At 41.0% G+C, this 14,666-nt stretch overlaps 1 protein-coding gene across 3 annotated transcripts in view; it reads left to right on the top strand.

Annotated features, from left to right (window-relative positions):
* Positions 1–9,720, top strand: part of GREB1 (growth regulating estrogen receptor binding 1) — a 72,474-nt gene extending 62,754 nt beyond the window's left edge. For 2 of the 3 annotated variants that reach the window (XM_075145038.1, XM_075145037.1), the window contains exons 29-33: positions 116–334; positions 2,634–2,769; positions 3,310–3,510; positions 5,167–5,305; positions 7,166–9,719. In XM_075145038.1, coding sequence (XP_075001139.1) covers positions 116–334; positions 2,634–2,769; positions 3,310–3,510; positions 5,167–5,305; positions 7,166–7,329 — 859 coding nt within the window. In that variant the 3' untranslated portion in view covers positions 7,330–9,719. Of the gene's footprint in view, positions 1–115; positions 335–2,633; positions 2,770–3,309; positions 3,511–5,166; positions 5,306–7,165 lie in introns of all 3 variants that reach the window. The other variant, XM_075145036.1, reaches the window with a different exon arrangement.
* Positions 9,721–14,666: the final 4,946 nt, after the last annotated feature.

The following is a 14,666-nucleotide window of genomic DNA, read 5'->3' as shown; positions in this document are numbered from 1 at the left end:
TATCTACTTGATACTCATAACTACTTTCGACTGTTAAGAATTGCTCTTCAGCTGAACGAGATTCTGAATATTCTCTATATACTTTAAGATTAACACATTTTCGTGATTATTGTAGTGACTATACGTGGACCGAAAGGAATGTTTCCTTGAAGCAAATTCTGCAACATATTGAAGCAACTCCCAATGTCACTCACTATGCCTTAATTGGGATGAGGAAATGGTCCAGTAAAACAAACAGTGCTGAGATCAAGGAACCATTCTCCTGCTGCCATGTGCATGATTTCATTATGCTGAATGTTGATCTGACACAGAATGTACAATACAATCAGAACAGGTAAGTGAATCAGCAGCATCTTTCAATAGAGATAATAGAGACAATAGAGAACCAAATAAAGGAAGTTTTACAAAAACTCTTGTTGGTTTTTTGGGGAGGTTGTTAATGGGATGCAGACAGATTTTGTTTTCTTACTGATGGTTCAAATCCTTCGCAAATTGCCAGCAGTTGAAAAAGACATTAATTTCCATAGTTCCAAATAAAACAGTCATATTTGAATAACAGGGTAGACACGCTCAGCAGTGTGCCCTGCAGTATTGGTCCCGCAGTTGTCTAGTCCAAGTGGCCTTTTGGGAAACACTGTACTTCCCCTCCTGCCCGCTTACCTGCACTCCTTTCCAAAGGAAACAGGGGTGAATGGGTGAATGGTGCATAACCAACTCTTGTTCTAACATGGAATTGAGATATAGCTGGGCTTTTTACCCCGAGTAGCACAACACTGGAGCATACTGCATGTGTGCTCATCAGGACAATCAGAAGAAAGGAATAAATAAACCTCATTAACATTGGTGGTTGTTTCTCACATTCAGCTGTCTCAGAAGTCCCATTTATTGTGCCACATAGGATGTATCAGTTTATAATATTGCCATACACAGTATCACCACAGTTACCAGAACTGTATTCCCTAGGTACATCATCTCACAGAATTTCACTGATCTATGTGAAATAAACTGTGGTTTTGGCCCCAGTTCTGAGGGGCAAGCATTTATTACAACAGAATGAAGTAGATATCACTAGAGGTGGGATTCACTTGTCTAAAGCTGGTCTTTAGGCACCTCAGGATACGCAAGATGTCCATATGGGGCTGACAGGTATGACGTGAAATCTACATGTGTTTTTCTGTAAGCTAGGTGGGATACCCCTAGGTAATCTAAGACGGCTCTACACACCTAGACTTACATAACTGAACATCAGTCTCTGTACTTCTCAGAACTCCTCTCCTACCTCAGGAATATGTCTTCTGAAGTCCAGGTTTACTTATAACTGCAGGAAAGCACTTCTGCTTTCATTATTCTGTGGCTAAACAGATGACCTAAATTTCTATCGTCACCAGCCTGACACTTTAAAAGAGCATTTTAAACTTGCTCCCGTGCATCTCCTAGTACAGAACTGTGCTCCCAGGCTGTCTAACTGTATTCCCTTATGAAGCATTATGAAGGGCTAATGAAGAGAACGACAATAAAGCAAAATGATACGAGTACAGGCAGCAATGTTAAAATGTCAGGAATGCCAGATCACACCACCCATTTCCTGCCTGTGTCTTTAAACCATGCGTGGCTCACCATAATCCTCTGTGTGGGTGCTGTTGACCCTGAAGTATTGTATGACATTCCAAGCCTGGGCTGGCAAGGAAAAAGGTACATTTTAAAACACAGAGACACTGACATTCAGGGATACCAAATATCCATGTAAATATTACTAAGATCAAAGACAAGATTTTAGAAACATATAAATAAATGCCACATTTCTCACTGATGTTCCCTGTTGCAGTAATTACTCAACTCTCTTAAATCCAAGCCCTGGATGTTAATCCAACAGTTCTGCACATCATCCTGTTTGCTGTGTAATATCTACATTCAAAATGGAGAACTGAGTCTGAATTTTCCAAAGGCCAGAGAATTTGGGGTTTAGGAGTTTAGGAGTTTACCTTTTATTCTGCTCCATCTTATTTTTTAAATGGATCAAATTTAGCTCAGGGATGTTTGGCCTCATTCTGCTTAATTTATTCCTATGTCTCAGCAGTTCTGGTGTATTAAGAAAGGACTCCTTGTCTTCAAATAGTTTTTGTCTCTAATTAAAATGACATTATTTCTGTAGAGGAATATTGAAAAAATTTACTGGATATTTGTATTCTAAGAGAAAAATGAGTAGTCAGAGACCTCTGTGCATTTGACAAATCAAATGTAGGGCCTCATCCATTTCCTTGCAAGTCAAAGGAATTAATTCCCTTGACCTTTTGGGGTAGTAATGTATGTAGCCATTTTCTATGACTGTGTAAAAGGCTAAGAAAATATTTTAACTCCTAGGTCTTTTCCCTGGCAATTTCCAATCTTTCTCCTTCCACTTTCCTCTCTGTTTCTGGTCCTTTCGCTCCCTAAGTGGTTCCCTCCCTCATTCTGATCTTCTTGAACTCATTCTAGCCTAGTTTATTATTACAATGCTGAAGCCTCTTTCCCTGACTGATAGGCGCTGGTGGAGGGTCAGTATGTTTGACACCTGTCCTGACCCTGAGTGCTTGTATTTGTTAGCGTGTGATGAGAAACATTCCTCTGAACTGCCATGATTTTATTCTTTCCAGATTTACGTGTGATGATGTTGACTTCAACTTGCGCGTCCACAGTGCTGGCCTTCTCATCTGTCGGTTCAATCACTTCAGTGTCATGAAAAAGCAAATTGCAGTAGGAGGACAGCGATCCTTCCACATTAAGTCTAAGGTGGGAACTGAGACCTCTGTTTCGTTATTGTTAAACTTCTGTTCTGCGTTTTGTACCCTGTAACCAGGAGAGCTGAGGTATTTTGGTGCATCACCTGTTGCCAGTAATGGGGTCTGTCTGCCATGTTTTGTTTTTTTTATTTCTTTCTGAACTCCATAATATTCTTGGCGTAAATGCGCCTTTCCTTAATAATTTTCCTTTAAAACTTTTAAAAACACCTGAAGTGTCTCTTTACGATCCAGGTAACCATTCACTATGAGTATTTTATCTATAGCTATGGAATTGCTCATCTTCATATGACTTCATATGTAGGAGTACTTTGGCTTCAAACAAGAAGCCCCAAAGACTCTATAAATACAAATATAATTCCGTGAAACTCTGAAACCTTTTCGGTAGCAGATATTTTTGGCTGAATGACTTTGCTTCATATATAAGTCTTAGATTTGTAGGATAGAGACCTATTTTATACAAACCAAAATTCAGATAAGTACAACTTGATTGATCAGGATTGATCTGTACCAGAAATATTTTTCCTCATAGGTATCTGACACTCCAGTTTCAATCTCACCTGCTCAGTACATTTGTGCTCCTGACAGCAAGCATACCTTCTTGGCAGCACCTGCTCAGTTGCTCCTTGAAAAATACCTCCAGTATCACAGCCATCGCTTCTTCCCTCTCTCACTGAAGAATTATAGCCATCCAGTGCTATCTGTGGACTGTTACCTTAACTTAGGACCACAGGTACTGAACAAAATAATCTTTAAGCAGCTCTAGAAATGTATAGGCTCTGTTTCGGATGAGTTTGTTGATGCATTCCTTAATAACAGTTACACAGCCTTTGAAGAATCAGGTATTAGATCCCTATAACATTAAAATCAAATTCTTAGTCCCATAGAGATATTATTAGAGGCTACAAATAAAGTACATGGAGAACAATACCAGAGTTGTCCTAAATACTAATGTAGTCTGTGAATTAGATTCTGAACTAACACAGAGCACATTTTTCTTTAAGAAGTGTTTTCTCAGTCTGCTATAATCTGGCCCTTCCTACAGCAGATTTTTTCCACGAGAGTATTTTACAAATACTAGCTAGCCCTTAGAAATCACTTCAAAATACAAATGTTTTAGTTCACTTTTGACTGATGAACTGAGGCAGAGAAGCAAATATCAAGACCACAGTCAGAATGGGAGAAGCTGACATTAGATCTCAGGAGCTGTTGGCTCTCTCTGATGGTTTTGGATCTAAAGCCAAGGTCATACTTAAACTCAAATGTTGGTCGGATAGAAGTATGATACTAAGATGGTGGTGTTCAGGAGAGAGAAACTGTTTTTACCTTTTCACCTGACTTGAATACTAAATGAAATTCAGTCTTGCTGGATTTACTAAACTTCTTTACCAAAACAGCTGTGTAATGACCTTCCCATATATGCTGCACTCAAAACATTTTGAACTGTATCTTTTAATTTCCTTTCTGGCTGAGCTCTTACAGGTCTATGTTCCCACCATGCTTGGAAAAACAAACTCTGTGGAAGGGCATTGTACTGTTACTGTCTTCATCCATTGCATCCTTTCAGCTCTAACCCATTCATCAGCACATGAAATGAGTTCAATTCAGTTCTGGAATTGTTACCTGAGCTGGAGTATGATTGAAGGAATATGGGTAATGGAATATGAAGGAATGTGATTGAAGGAATGTGGGTAAATATAGGCATCCTGGGCCAGAGTCTCAGTTGCTGTGGGTCGACCTTCCCGCACCGAATCATGCTGATTTATGCTAGATGAGCGTCTGCCCCAACTAAGTAGTACAACGACACTTTGGAAACAAAGCCTTGTGTGGAAGATTACTTAATTTAAACTTACAAATCCTGAAGGAGTGCTATAAATATTCCCAGTTTCTAGTGCATTTGGAGAGTAGCCATAAAACCAAACTAGACAAGAGGAAACCTCGCGCATTTATGTATATGCTCAACTCCACTGACTTGAGTAATCCTATCGTAATGAAAACGAAATGAGGCATTTCTAAAGGGTTTTTTTCGTGTCTGACTGCACAGTTACTGTATTTACTTATGTGTAGATAAACTGTGCTGGGCAGGTCACAGCATTATGGTTGTGGGGAGCTATTGTCACTGCAGCTTTCAAACCCTGTCATATCTAAACCTCATGATAATAATAGTAATGAATAGTAACGACTAATACATAGTTATGAATAGTGCTTTTATGTAGATTTTTAATAAGTAGAGGAATGTTTAGGAAGGAACTATAAAAATCACAATACTTGGAGTTGGAAAGCAAGTCTGAATGTGAATCAGGTGTGAATACTGAAAGCTTGATATCAAGCCTTAGCTTTATATAGAAGCTTGAAAAATGTTAATTTTTTTTTCCCCTCTCCCAATCAGATTGCAGTTTGCTACGTGAGTTCTCGGCCTCACTCTCTGAATATCAGTTCCTCTGGTTTGACATTCAGTGGTCTCCTGCTATACCTCTGTGACTCCTTTGTTGTAGCTAGCTTTTTGAAGAAGTTTCATTTTCTTAAAGGTGAGCTGCAATGATTTTATTACAGAGAATTATATGACCTGGTGTCTGGGAACCTGGAGAAAAATGTGTTTTATATGAAAATATACATGCATATATATGTATATGCATGTATTCATACTTGTCTTTATACGTCGCACCCATCTTTGATGCTTGATCATGCTGGCTCTGTACTGTAGTAAACTGGTATATAACAATGCTGTAAGTTCTGCAGATTTCGAAGTGGGGAGGAATGTTGGATCTATATCATTATGCTTAGTTCGTATGTATAGCTCCTTACTTTATGTTTGAGAACTGAGTATTTAAGATTTATGTATTAAGCATTTACCTATTGTGTTCTTGCAGGTTTTCTAATTTTCGATAGAAAAGGGGTGATGGACAAGCCTCCGTCAAAATCTATTTACTATCCTTAGAAATAGAAGCTGGCTCATTCAAAATTTATTCCTAATAACCAGTTTCTCCATGTAATCCTTATGAGGGCGGATAGCAGTGGAGACAAATAACTTCCATTTTTATGGCAGGCAGTCATATTGCAAACTTATTTTGGATTGTTCTGCTACTATCTTAGGCATTCTGGGGATTTGTTTCACTCACAGCTATAACTGAGGGAAGAATGCCATGGCAAATGCCTTCTTGAAACAGGCAGACTTGTTATGAACTGCTGTGTTCTTTGTTGCAGTTAATGCAGTTTCATGTAGGTATGTGTAGCAAAGTGCAAACTGGGGTATACAGTGCTTTTACCCACACACGCCACTGAAGCCACAGGAGTGCCGGTGTATCTGCTCATTCTGGAGCAGCGTCCACATTTTAATCAGCCTGTAGTTTCTCTAACAAGGCTATCAGAGTAACTGCAAATGAAAACTGTGCTTTTGTACTGCATTTTTTGAGTGACCAGAGGCTATCAATCAGTTTCATTTTGCGTAAACCAGACAATTTTTATAGCATGTAGCACAAGGTGTATTTGATTTGGGTTTTCTCCATCTCCCTTGGCAGTCTACTTGATTTTCTAACCCGACACATGAGCATTAAACACCACATGATTGTCTGTCTTGTTTCTTTTTATTAAGTTCTCAGCTTTGTTTTGTCTTGGGCATTGCCACTTACCTCACGATCTCTCATTCAGATTATTGAATGCTGGCGAGGTAATTATTTCCTCTTAATTGAGCGCTTTTCTCAGAAGCCAGGAAATCATGCATGCAAGTTAAAATGGTATCAGCATGCCAGTCAAGACAGTTGATATTGTTTACTAAACTATGATATTTCTTACTTTGGCATTCTCGATTCGCCAGTGTCCATAGCCATTCAGACCAGATTCGTCTTTGCCAGCACATTAGCTTACCAATCCGAAAAGCACTGAAGTTTGTGATTAGTTTTAAGGACACGTTTAGAGCATTTCTGGTCAGCAGAGCACAAAGAGCTTAGTCAGCCATCGTGGTGATTGACTTGTGGTATAAGTGTTCTGCTCAGTGAAGGTTTCACTCAACAAGGCAATGATCAGTAGGGTTAGAACAGTAATCGATACAGGCCTTTGTCTTGTTTTCTGCCAGGACCCATCACCACCTCCTTAGACCTGACAGTTTTACCCTTCCTTACCCTAAAGAATAGCGAATGTATTGTTAGTCCTCTTTACTAGATGAATGCCAGATACCTCAAGTTACACAAGAAGATCTTGATAAACAGGGAGCTGAACATAGCTCTCCTCACGAGTGGAGAGCTACATGAGTGTCTTAATTTTTTCCCAAGCCCATTTGTAATTCCTGCTGTGGAAGCGGTGGAGTTCTACATGCTAAGGGGTGGTGGGAGCTGGGTGATATGCGAACAAAGGGGATACTCACGTGGGTTTCTTTTTAACTGTTTGCTTAGGTGCCACCCTGTGTGTGATTTGTCAAGATCGCAATTCTCTTCGCCAGACTGTTGTCCGGCTAGAGCTGGAAGACGAATGGCAGTTCCGACTGCGGGATGAATTCCAGACTGCGAATGCAAAAGAGGACAGACCACTTTTCTTCCTGACTGGACGACATATTTAATTGAAGAGAGACACATTTCTTGAATGATACAAGAGACTAATTGCCACCATTTCATGAAATTACTTTTGAGAGGCTCTGCTTTCTGAACAGAAACAGGATTGTTTTCCATTGTTTATTAGAATGATATCTAATCAGACAATTTATGCTCATATTTCCAAACATTGAAGTGACTTTCCTAGTTTAATTGTCTGATGGAATTCCTGGGAGAGATGCAGAAACTTACTACTCCACATGGCGGAAATAATTTTGGATCAGAAGGGAGGTCAATGAGTGCACTTCTTCTGTGACAAAAAAGACCACATGCAAGTTCATAAACAAGAGTTTTAGAAAACTTTTTGTACATTCCAGAAATAGAAAATGTAAATTTAGGAGCAGATTTTGTTTTACAAGTCTTATTTATCTAACAGTTGGCACAAGGCAACAGGAATTGTTACAGTTTTGTAGTATACTGCTACTGATTGATCCAGGTAGGCTTTTCATATGAAGATTTGTAAAGTATATTTCTTAAATAGTGGGAACTCAGTTGGAGCAGTTGGAACTCAGTTAATTTTTGAAACAGGTGCCACGCTGGGTAGTTTTACCATACAGGACTCTGGGGATAGAAGCATAATTATATGTCTGGTTTTATTAGCATAAGGAAAAGTCAAGAAAGTAGATTGTAAAATGAGATCTGAACATTTAAACCTGAAACTGCAATTACCTTGAGTAACTGAAGAGACCAAATGGAGAAACTGACCTGCAAGTGACTTATTACATCTAGAACAGTGGTGTTTCCTGGTTTCTGATTAAACTGTTGCACTGGCTGCAGACTTCAAGCTGGGCCCAGTGCACTCGAGACAGCAGATGAGATAGTTCTGAAACACTCCCAATACACTTTCTGGGGATATTTTCTTGCCAAGGTGCTTCAAAAGAGTGAGAAAATGGAGACTACATCTCTGAGGAATTCAGGTGGAAATCTAAAAACATGTTCTAGAATGGCACCAGGCGTCAAGGTATTTTGTACTCTCTAAATGTGAAGTCAGTGATCACGGTCTTTGTCTACGTTTTCAGAAATATTCTCTGAGTTGCAAACTTCATGTTTGTCTTTGTAGAATCAGTGTTAACTTCACTTAGTCCAGGTGCAGGAAGAATGAGTATAGACATTGTCAGAAGACATCTAATATTTGGGCAGTCCTTTCTTGCTGGATACGCCAATTGGGGATCATTGATTTTGTACTGATGAAATACCATTAAGTGTCTGAGTCCATTACAGTACTGGCCTTGAAATGCAGACATCAATATGACTATGCCAAAGAGCTAATTTAAGTTCATTTACAGGGAAAAGGTAAGTTCTATAAGTTTGAGAGACTTAGATTGCTATTTACAAGATAACTGCTAGAAATCAGTGTGTTTCTATATTTCATTGTCCTTGTTTCAGAATGAGAATTCACTTTGTTTAAGCTTTGGGAAGGAAGGCGGGCATTGTCCTATGTAAATAGTATTACCTGTTCAGTTTTCACCAGTTGATTAGTTAATTTAAACTTTTTTAAAGAAGTGTGACATTCATGTCTAATCCATCCTCTATAAATAAAGTTCATGCTGCATGGACATCTGTCTTGGTGATGTACAGGACCGTCAAGTATGCTTTTACAGGGAAAAAAAATTGGTTGGAAAGGAGCTAATATAATTAAGGAATGCTCTGAGGTGATCAAGAGAAAATACAGTACTGCTTAATGGCCTAAAGCGTAATGCAGCCTCAAAGGTATAAGAATTTTTACAAGAACTCAGAACTAAAGACGGTGGGTTGAAATCTCCTTTCCTGTAATCAAATACTTAAACAACTTACACCAAGTGTCTGTCAACTTTCTCTGAGATTTGCTTTGCAAGTCTTTAGACATCCATTTTCTCCAAGAAACTAAAAAAACGCCTAAAGTATATAATAATAAAAAAATAAAAATAAATCACATCCTTTCTTAACATTCTCTTTTGCCACAGTGTCTTCAAAACTTTGACAAAATGCAGCCACTAGTGGGCTGAACCCATCATACTCTTGAGCGTTGTTTCACCGTTAACCTCTTGCTCTGTGAGTGTCGTGGTTTAACCTGGCAGGCAGCCAAAATACCACGCAGCCGCTCGCTCACTCCCCCCGCCCCCCCAGCGGGACGGGGAGAGAATCGGAAGGGTAAGAGTGAGAAAAACTCGTGGGTTGAGATAAAGACAGTTTAATAGAACAGAAAAGGGAAAATAATGATAATAAATAATGATAGAATATACAAAATGAGTGATGCACAATGCAATTGCTCACCACCCGCGCTGACCGACAACCAAGTAGCGATCGGTACTTCCTGGATCACGCCTACCCTTCATATACTGAGCATGACGTCACATGGTATGGAATACCCCATTAGCCAGCTGGGCTGGCTGTCCTGATTATGTTCCCTCCCATCTCGTGTACCTAGCTCAGTCAGTAGGCACGGGAGCTGTCCTTGGACTAGGAGGGCACTTAGCAACAACTGGAAACATCAGTGTGTTATCAACATTCTCCTCATCCTAACTCCAAAACACAGCACTAGGAAGAAATTTAACCCTATCCCAGCCGAAACCAGGACAGTGAGTTACTTACCTACTGTATCCTGTCTACAGGATAGGGGTCTCAGGACCTGGCCTCACTGAACATACGTCTATCGTGTGACCAAGTGCAATCATTCGCCATCATGGAGTACATACATAAGCAATCATCTGTATGGTGAAACTTCCTTGCACAGCTCATTGTCTGATGGAGAACATCCTGTTATAAGACCAGATATGCACTTACTGTGTGACCAAAATGCAGTTACTTCCCATCATACGACCAGCTATATACCCAACACAGTAGAAAAATACAGCATTTTGTTCCCAGGATGCCAAATACTTATGATGGATAAGTCAGGGAGAGCCGCTCTCCAGAGCTCCATCCAAAAGTTTCTTCATCCCTGACCTAGTTTACAAGCTAAGGTCCTTTAGACTGTAAGTTTTCGGGGAGAGGGACAATGTAGGGTTCACATCCAAGTAGGACTCTGAGGTGATACAGTAATACAAATAAATAATAAGGATAAATAAAAGCAAATCTGTTTGAGTGGGACTGGCATCCTGTGCTGCAACTTCTTTGTGCTGTAGTTGTTTACCATAGGTGCACGTGTTGGGCATGTGTTGGGTGGAGGTCCCAGCTCCACCCTTCTCTTGTCTTGCCTTTTGTGGGAGAGAATTACTGGCTTTCAGTCCCAGTGACCTTTGCGAGAAAACTTGGCCCCTGCTCATTATGTACACAGATCTTGTGAGTCTTTCCTTTCTGACTTTGGCCGTGGCAAGAAGATAGAGTTCTGCATCACATGGATTGACTTGATAATGTAGTGGCAAACAAAATAAGAGGCATTGCCTGCATGTTTTTACAGACTTTTTACAGCCTCTACCTTCTTCTCTAGTGCCTTCCATGCTTGCTGGTTCAGTCATCCACTGTTATCACCTGAAGTAGTATCGTTAGCATGTTCTGTATTGTGTGTCAGAGTGTGAAGTATTTTATGATTCAGCTTCTGCAAAAGACTGCATCCAAATATAGAGAAGGTTACTGGGAAGGTGACATTATTTTCCTTCTTACCATCCTCTCTCCCCTGTCAAAGCACTCCTCACAAGCACTTAATCACTGATGTCTGGTATCTAATCATCTGGGCATTACAGATGATTTGAACACTAGAGGATGTAAGGGATTTCATCCTTCCCTAGCAAGTGCCTCCCGTTGTGATAGGGAATGTACAGATCTCGGCTCCCACTCTGCATCTAAAAGCAGCTGCTAAATATTGCTTGAGAGGGGGCTGCTTCTCAAAAGCTGTGTCTGTGACACTCTGTGGTGAAATGTGTCACTCACACAAAAAGAAAGTGATAAACAACCCAAAGGAAGGGTCAGGGGAGGGGTTTACAGGGTGGAAAATGGAGAGCAAGGGAAGTGGGGGCTATGAACAGAGGCAGCAGCACGGAAGAAGCTGGGGGGCAAGCCGGGCCCCTGGCTGTGGTAGGAAGTGTTTGCTGGGGCACGAGGACCCTGGGCAGGGGCTGTGTGCAGGGCAACAGAATCAGGATTTCCACGGCAGGGGGAATTCAGGTGGGCGGCGGGAGCGCCCAGCTCAACAGGTCCCGGCCATCTGCCGCGGGCTGCTGGGCTGGGCTGGCTGCGGGGCTTGGCGGGGATCACAAGACATCACTCCTTCCTGGGGTCTGTTCCCCAGCCGCTGCCAGGGCGCCTGTAGCAGAAATGACCGTGCCAGAGCTGTTGCCCAGAGTGGTAACGCATTGCAATTACCTCTGCTTGCATCCACCTGCCAGGCGCCGCTTCCCCAGCGAGCACAGTCCCGCACGCCGGCAGGCACCCGCACACCCACTACGCAGCCTTTCACCCCACCACGCGCAGTCCGCCCCTGCCTTTCCCTTCTCCCTCCAGAGCCCTCTGCTCACACATCCTCCCCCACCCCTCGGCAACCAGCCTTAATATTTCATCAGCTGTCACTGAAATACGGCGGCTGGTGTGAAATAAAATCTGTATTCTTTCCTTTTTCCTACTTCCTTAAGGACACAGCTCTTTGATGAAAAGTAAAACTAGTCCCAAACAACCTCTGCAAGTTGACTGTCTTCTACCCCTTATCCCTGCTCCAGTCTTCACCTGAAGAAATACTCAGTGGTTCTGGTCATTTGCAAATGCTTTTATAACATTTCCAGTCCCCCAAAATAACCATTGATGAATGTGGAGGACACAACTCCGGGAGTTTTGAGGCAATAGTCCAACTGCTGGCGTTGCCCATTGCTGACATTTTTTTTGGTAAGGGAGTGATGGGCTGTCGGATATAACAGCGAGACTCCTGCTCAGTGAGAAAAAGACGTTTGGAGTCAACCGCCATGATTTTAAGAAAGACTTCATAAAGCTGCTGCATATGTAAATGTGGTTTTGATTAAAATCCTCAAGAAAATTGAACTGTTTGATTTAGATTTACATAGTAAAATAAACAGAAGGAAATTTCTTCACACTTGTTACATGACCGATGTGTTGATTACGCACTTAAACTCTGAACATACTAGAGTATTATTCTGGCAGCGTGTGCTGAGGTGCTATAGAAAATGTTGAGTGGCACTGATAACAGCAACTTAACAATTTTCTTTATACTTAGAGAAAACAGGATTGTTAGGAAAGTGAGTTTTTACTTGTTACTACCCATAGGGACCAGTAACAGTTTGGAGAACTGTTATTGGCTCACAGGGTATTGCGGTAACCACTGGATTAGTTCTGCATCATATGATACCTATGCAGAACGTGCTTTTGCAAGCACACAGAACCTGTTTTTTGGTGATGGTGTGATTTCTTTCTATTCAAACTTAAATTATTCTTGTAGATACTGTTGATTTATCAGCCATAAATCTCATAGATCTGTCCCAGACAAGATGGCAGCTGTGTTGGGGCAGGTTGGCAGCACGGTGTACTCATGTTTGGGCTGAACATGCAGCATCTTGAATCTTACCTCTGCAGGAGACGCAAAACGGGAGTTACAACTCAGCAGCTGTGTAAGGTAGATTTTATTCTTGCTTTTTCAATGTAGCCCTATTTCAGGTACCAAGGTGCTATAGATTGCTGTGGGTGTTTATGAGACAAAAGCCTTTACAGAAAGAAAATAGAGAAGCGCAGTTCCATACGCTTTGTCCATGGCAACTGCAGTAATGTGAAAGGGCTGGAGAAAGTTAAACTATTTTAGGTGAGTGACACTGTCCCAGTACAGTAGAGTTGTAATTGTATTTAAAAATACCTTAAATTAATCTTTAAGTTGAACAATGATTCTATTAAAAATAAGATGACATAATCTTATCAGTTCAGCAAAATAAAGTTTACACGAAGGTTACCATGAGCTAATATTACTATATTTAAATATAGTGGGATGATTACAAATGGTTTTTTCCTTCTCATGATACAGCACTTACAAACGCTGCTTATAAAAAGAAGTTGGCCCCTGTTTACCCTGTGTCATCATGCAGTGAAATCATTAGGCAATGTTTAAAACTGACATCAAGATTTCTGTTTGCACTGCATAATTATCCAATGAATGAAACTCGTTGCTACAGGATCTCATAGAGGCTACGAGCTGAGCAGGAGTCCAAAAACCATTGTGAAGCTTATGTGAACGGTGAGTCTGAGAATATCTTCTGTGAATTTTGTGTCAGCCCCCGTGTTCCACGTGTGTCTTCGGTTGAAAACACCAACTGGGGAAGGAGCAGCAAAGTCGTGAAGTCCTGAGAGTGGGGAAATGGGAAGGGAGCGAGGGAAAGGCAGCTGCTGGGGTCGCGGGGGAGCACTGGGAGGGAGGCAAAGAGACGGTGGCCTGGCTGTGCGGGCATGGCAGCAGAGGAGGTGGGAAGGGGAGCAGGTGGTGGGAATGGCAACCTTGGGAAAAGGCTGAGAACCTGAGAACTGTCCTAATTTATGAAAATCATGGAGAAAGATCTTTTTACATCTGGTTATTATTCAATTTCTGGATATCTGGAGCGGAAGTGTTTGGTGATGGTCACCCTTGGACATAGGATACCAGACTACCAGATGCATTGATCTAGGAACAGCAGTCGTTGAGTTCATATATGTTGCACGGAAGAATTGCTTGTACTTGTTAGTGCTTCCTGGTGAAAGCAGAAAGGTCCTGAAGTGGGACAGTGCAGAATAGGACAAAAGCTCCAGAAATACAGTGTGCTGGGAAAGATGCACAGCCACTTCTTGAAGAATTTTATAAATAAACATTATGCAACGTATTACAATGATTTAAATAGTATTTCTGGTAGATTGTTGTACTTATCCATCACAGCTTGAAAGCAAATTTAACAGAAGAAATGGGTGGGACAGTGGAAAATTACTCCAACAAACAGTGGTTCCTATCTTTTAAGTTTAGTGAATAGACCTTTCAGCAGAAGCAGGAATGCCATTGAAATTCATTAGGTGTGGCATTTCCCTATTTAGCTGAAATGAGAAGAATTGTATTGAATTTCCTTCCCCAAAATTGTTCCAGAAACAAAATGTGATCTGTCAGATAGCTAATAAATGGGTTTCTGTGCTTACAGTCCTAACATTTGGTGTACAACAGAAATGAGTAACTTGAGCATCTTGGTAACTTAAGTGCTGTGCTGTTTTCTCTTGGGAGTGTTAGCCTACAACTTGAGAGTGACTTGGCTATTGGGCCACTTCAGATTCTGAGTTTCTAATTTGAAACATGAAAGAGTCTAAATAAGCATCAATTTTTCTCAAAATTAGGTCTCTTCCAGATGTCTTCCAAGTCAACGTCCTGTGATCCTAAGTCACC

This window comes from Calonectris borealis, chromosome 3, assembly GCF_964195595.1.
Source record: "Calonectris borealis chromosome 3, bCalBor7.hap1.2, whole genome shotgun sequence".
In the NCBI taxonomy this organism is placed as follows: Eukaryota; Metazoa; Chordata; class Aves; order Procellariiformes; family Procellariidae; genus Calonectris; species Calonectris borealis.
This window is presented reverse-complemented; position numbering and strand designations above follow the sequence as displayed.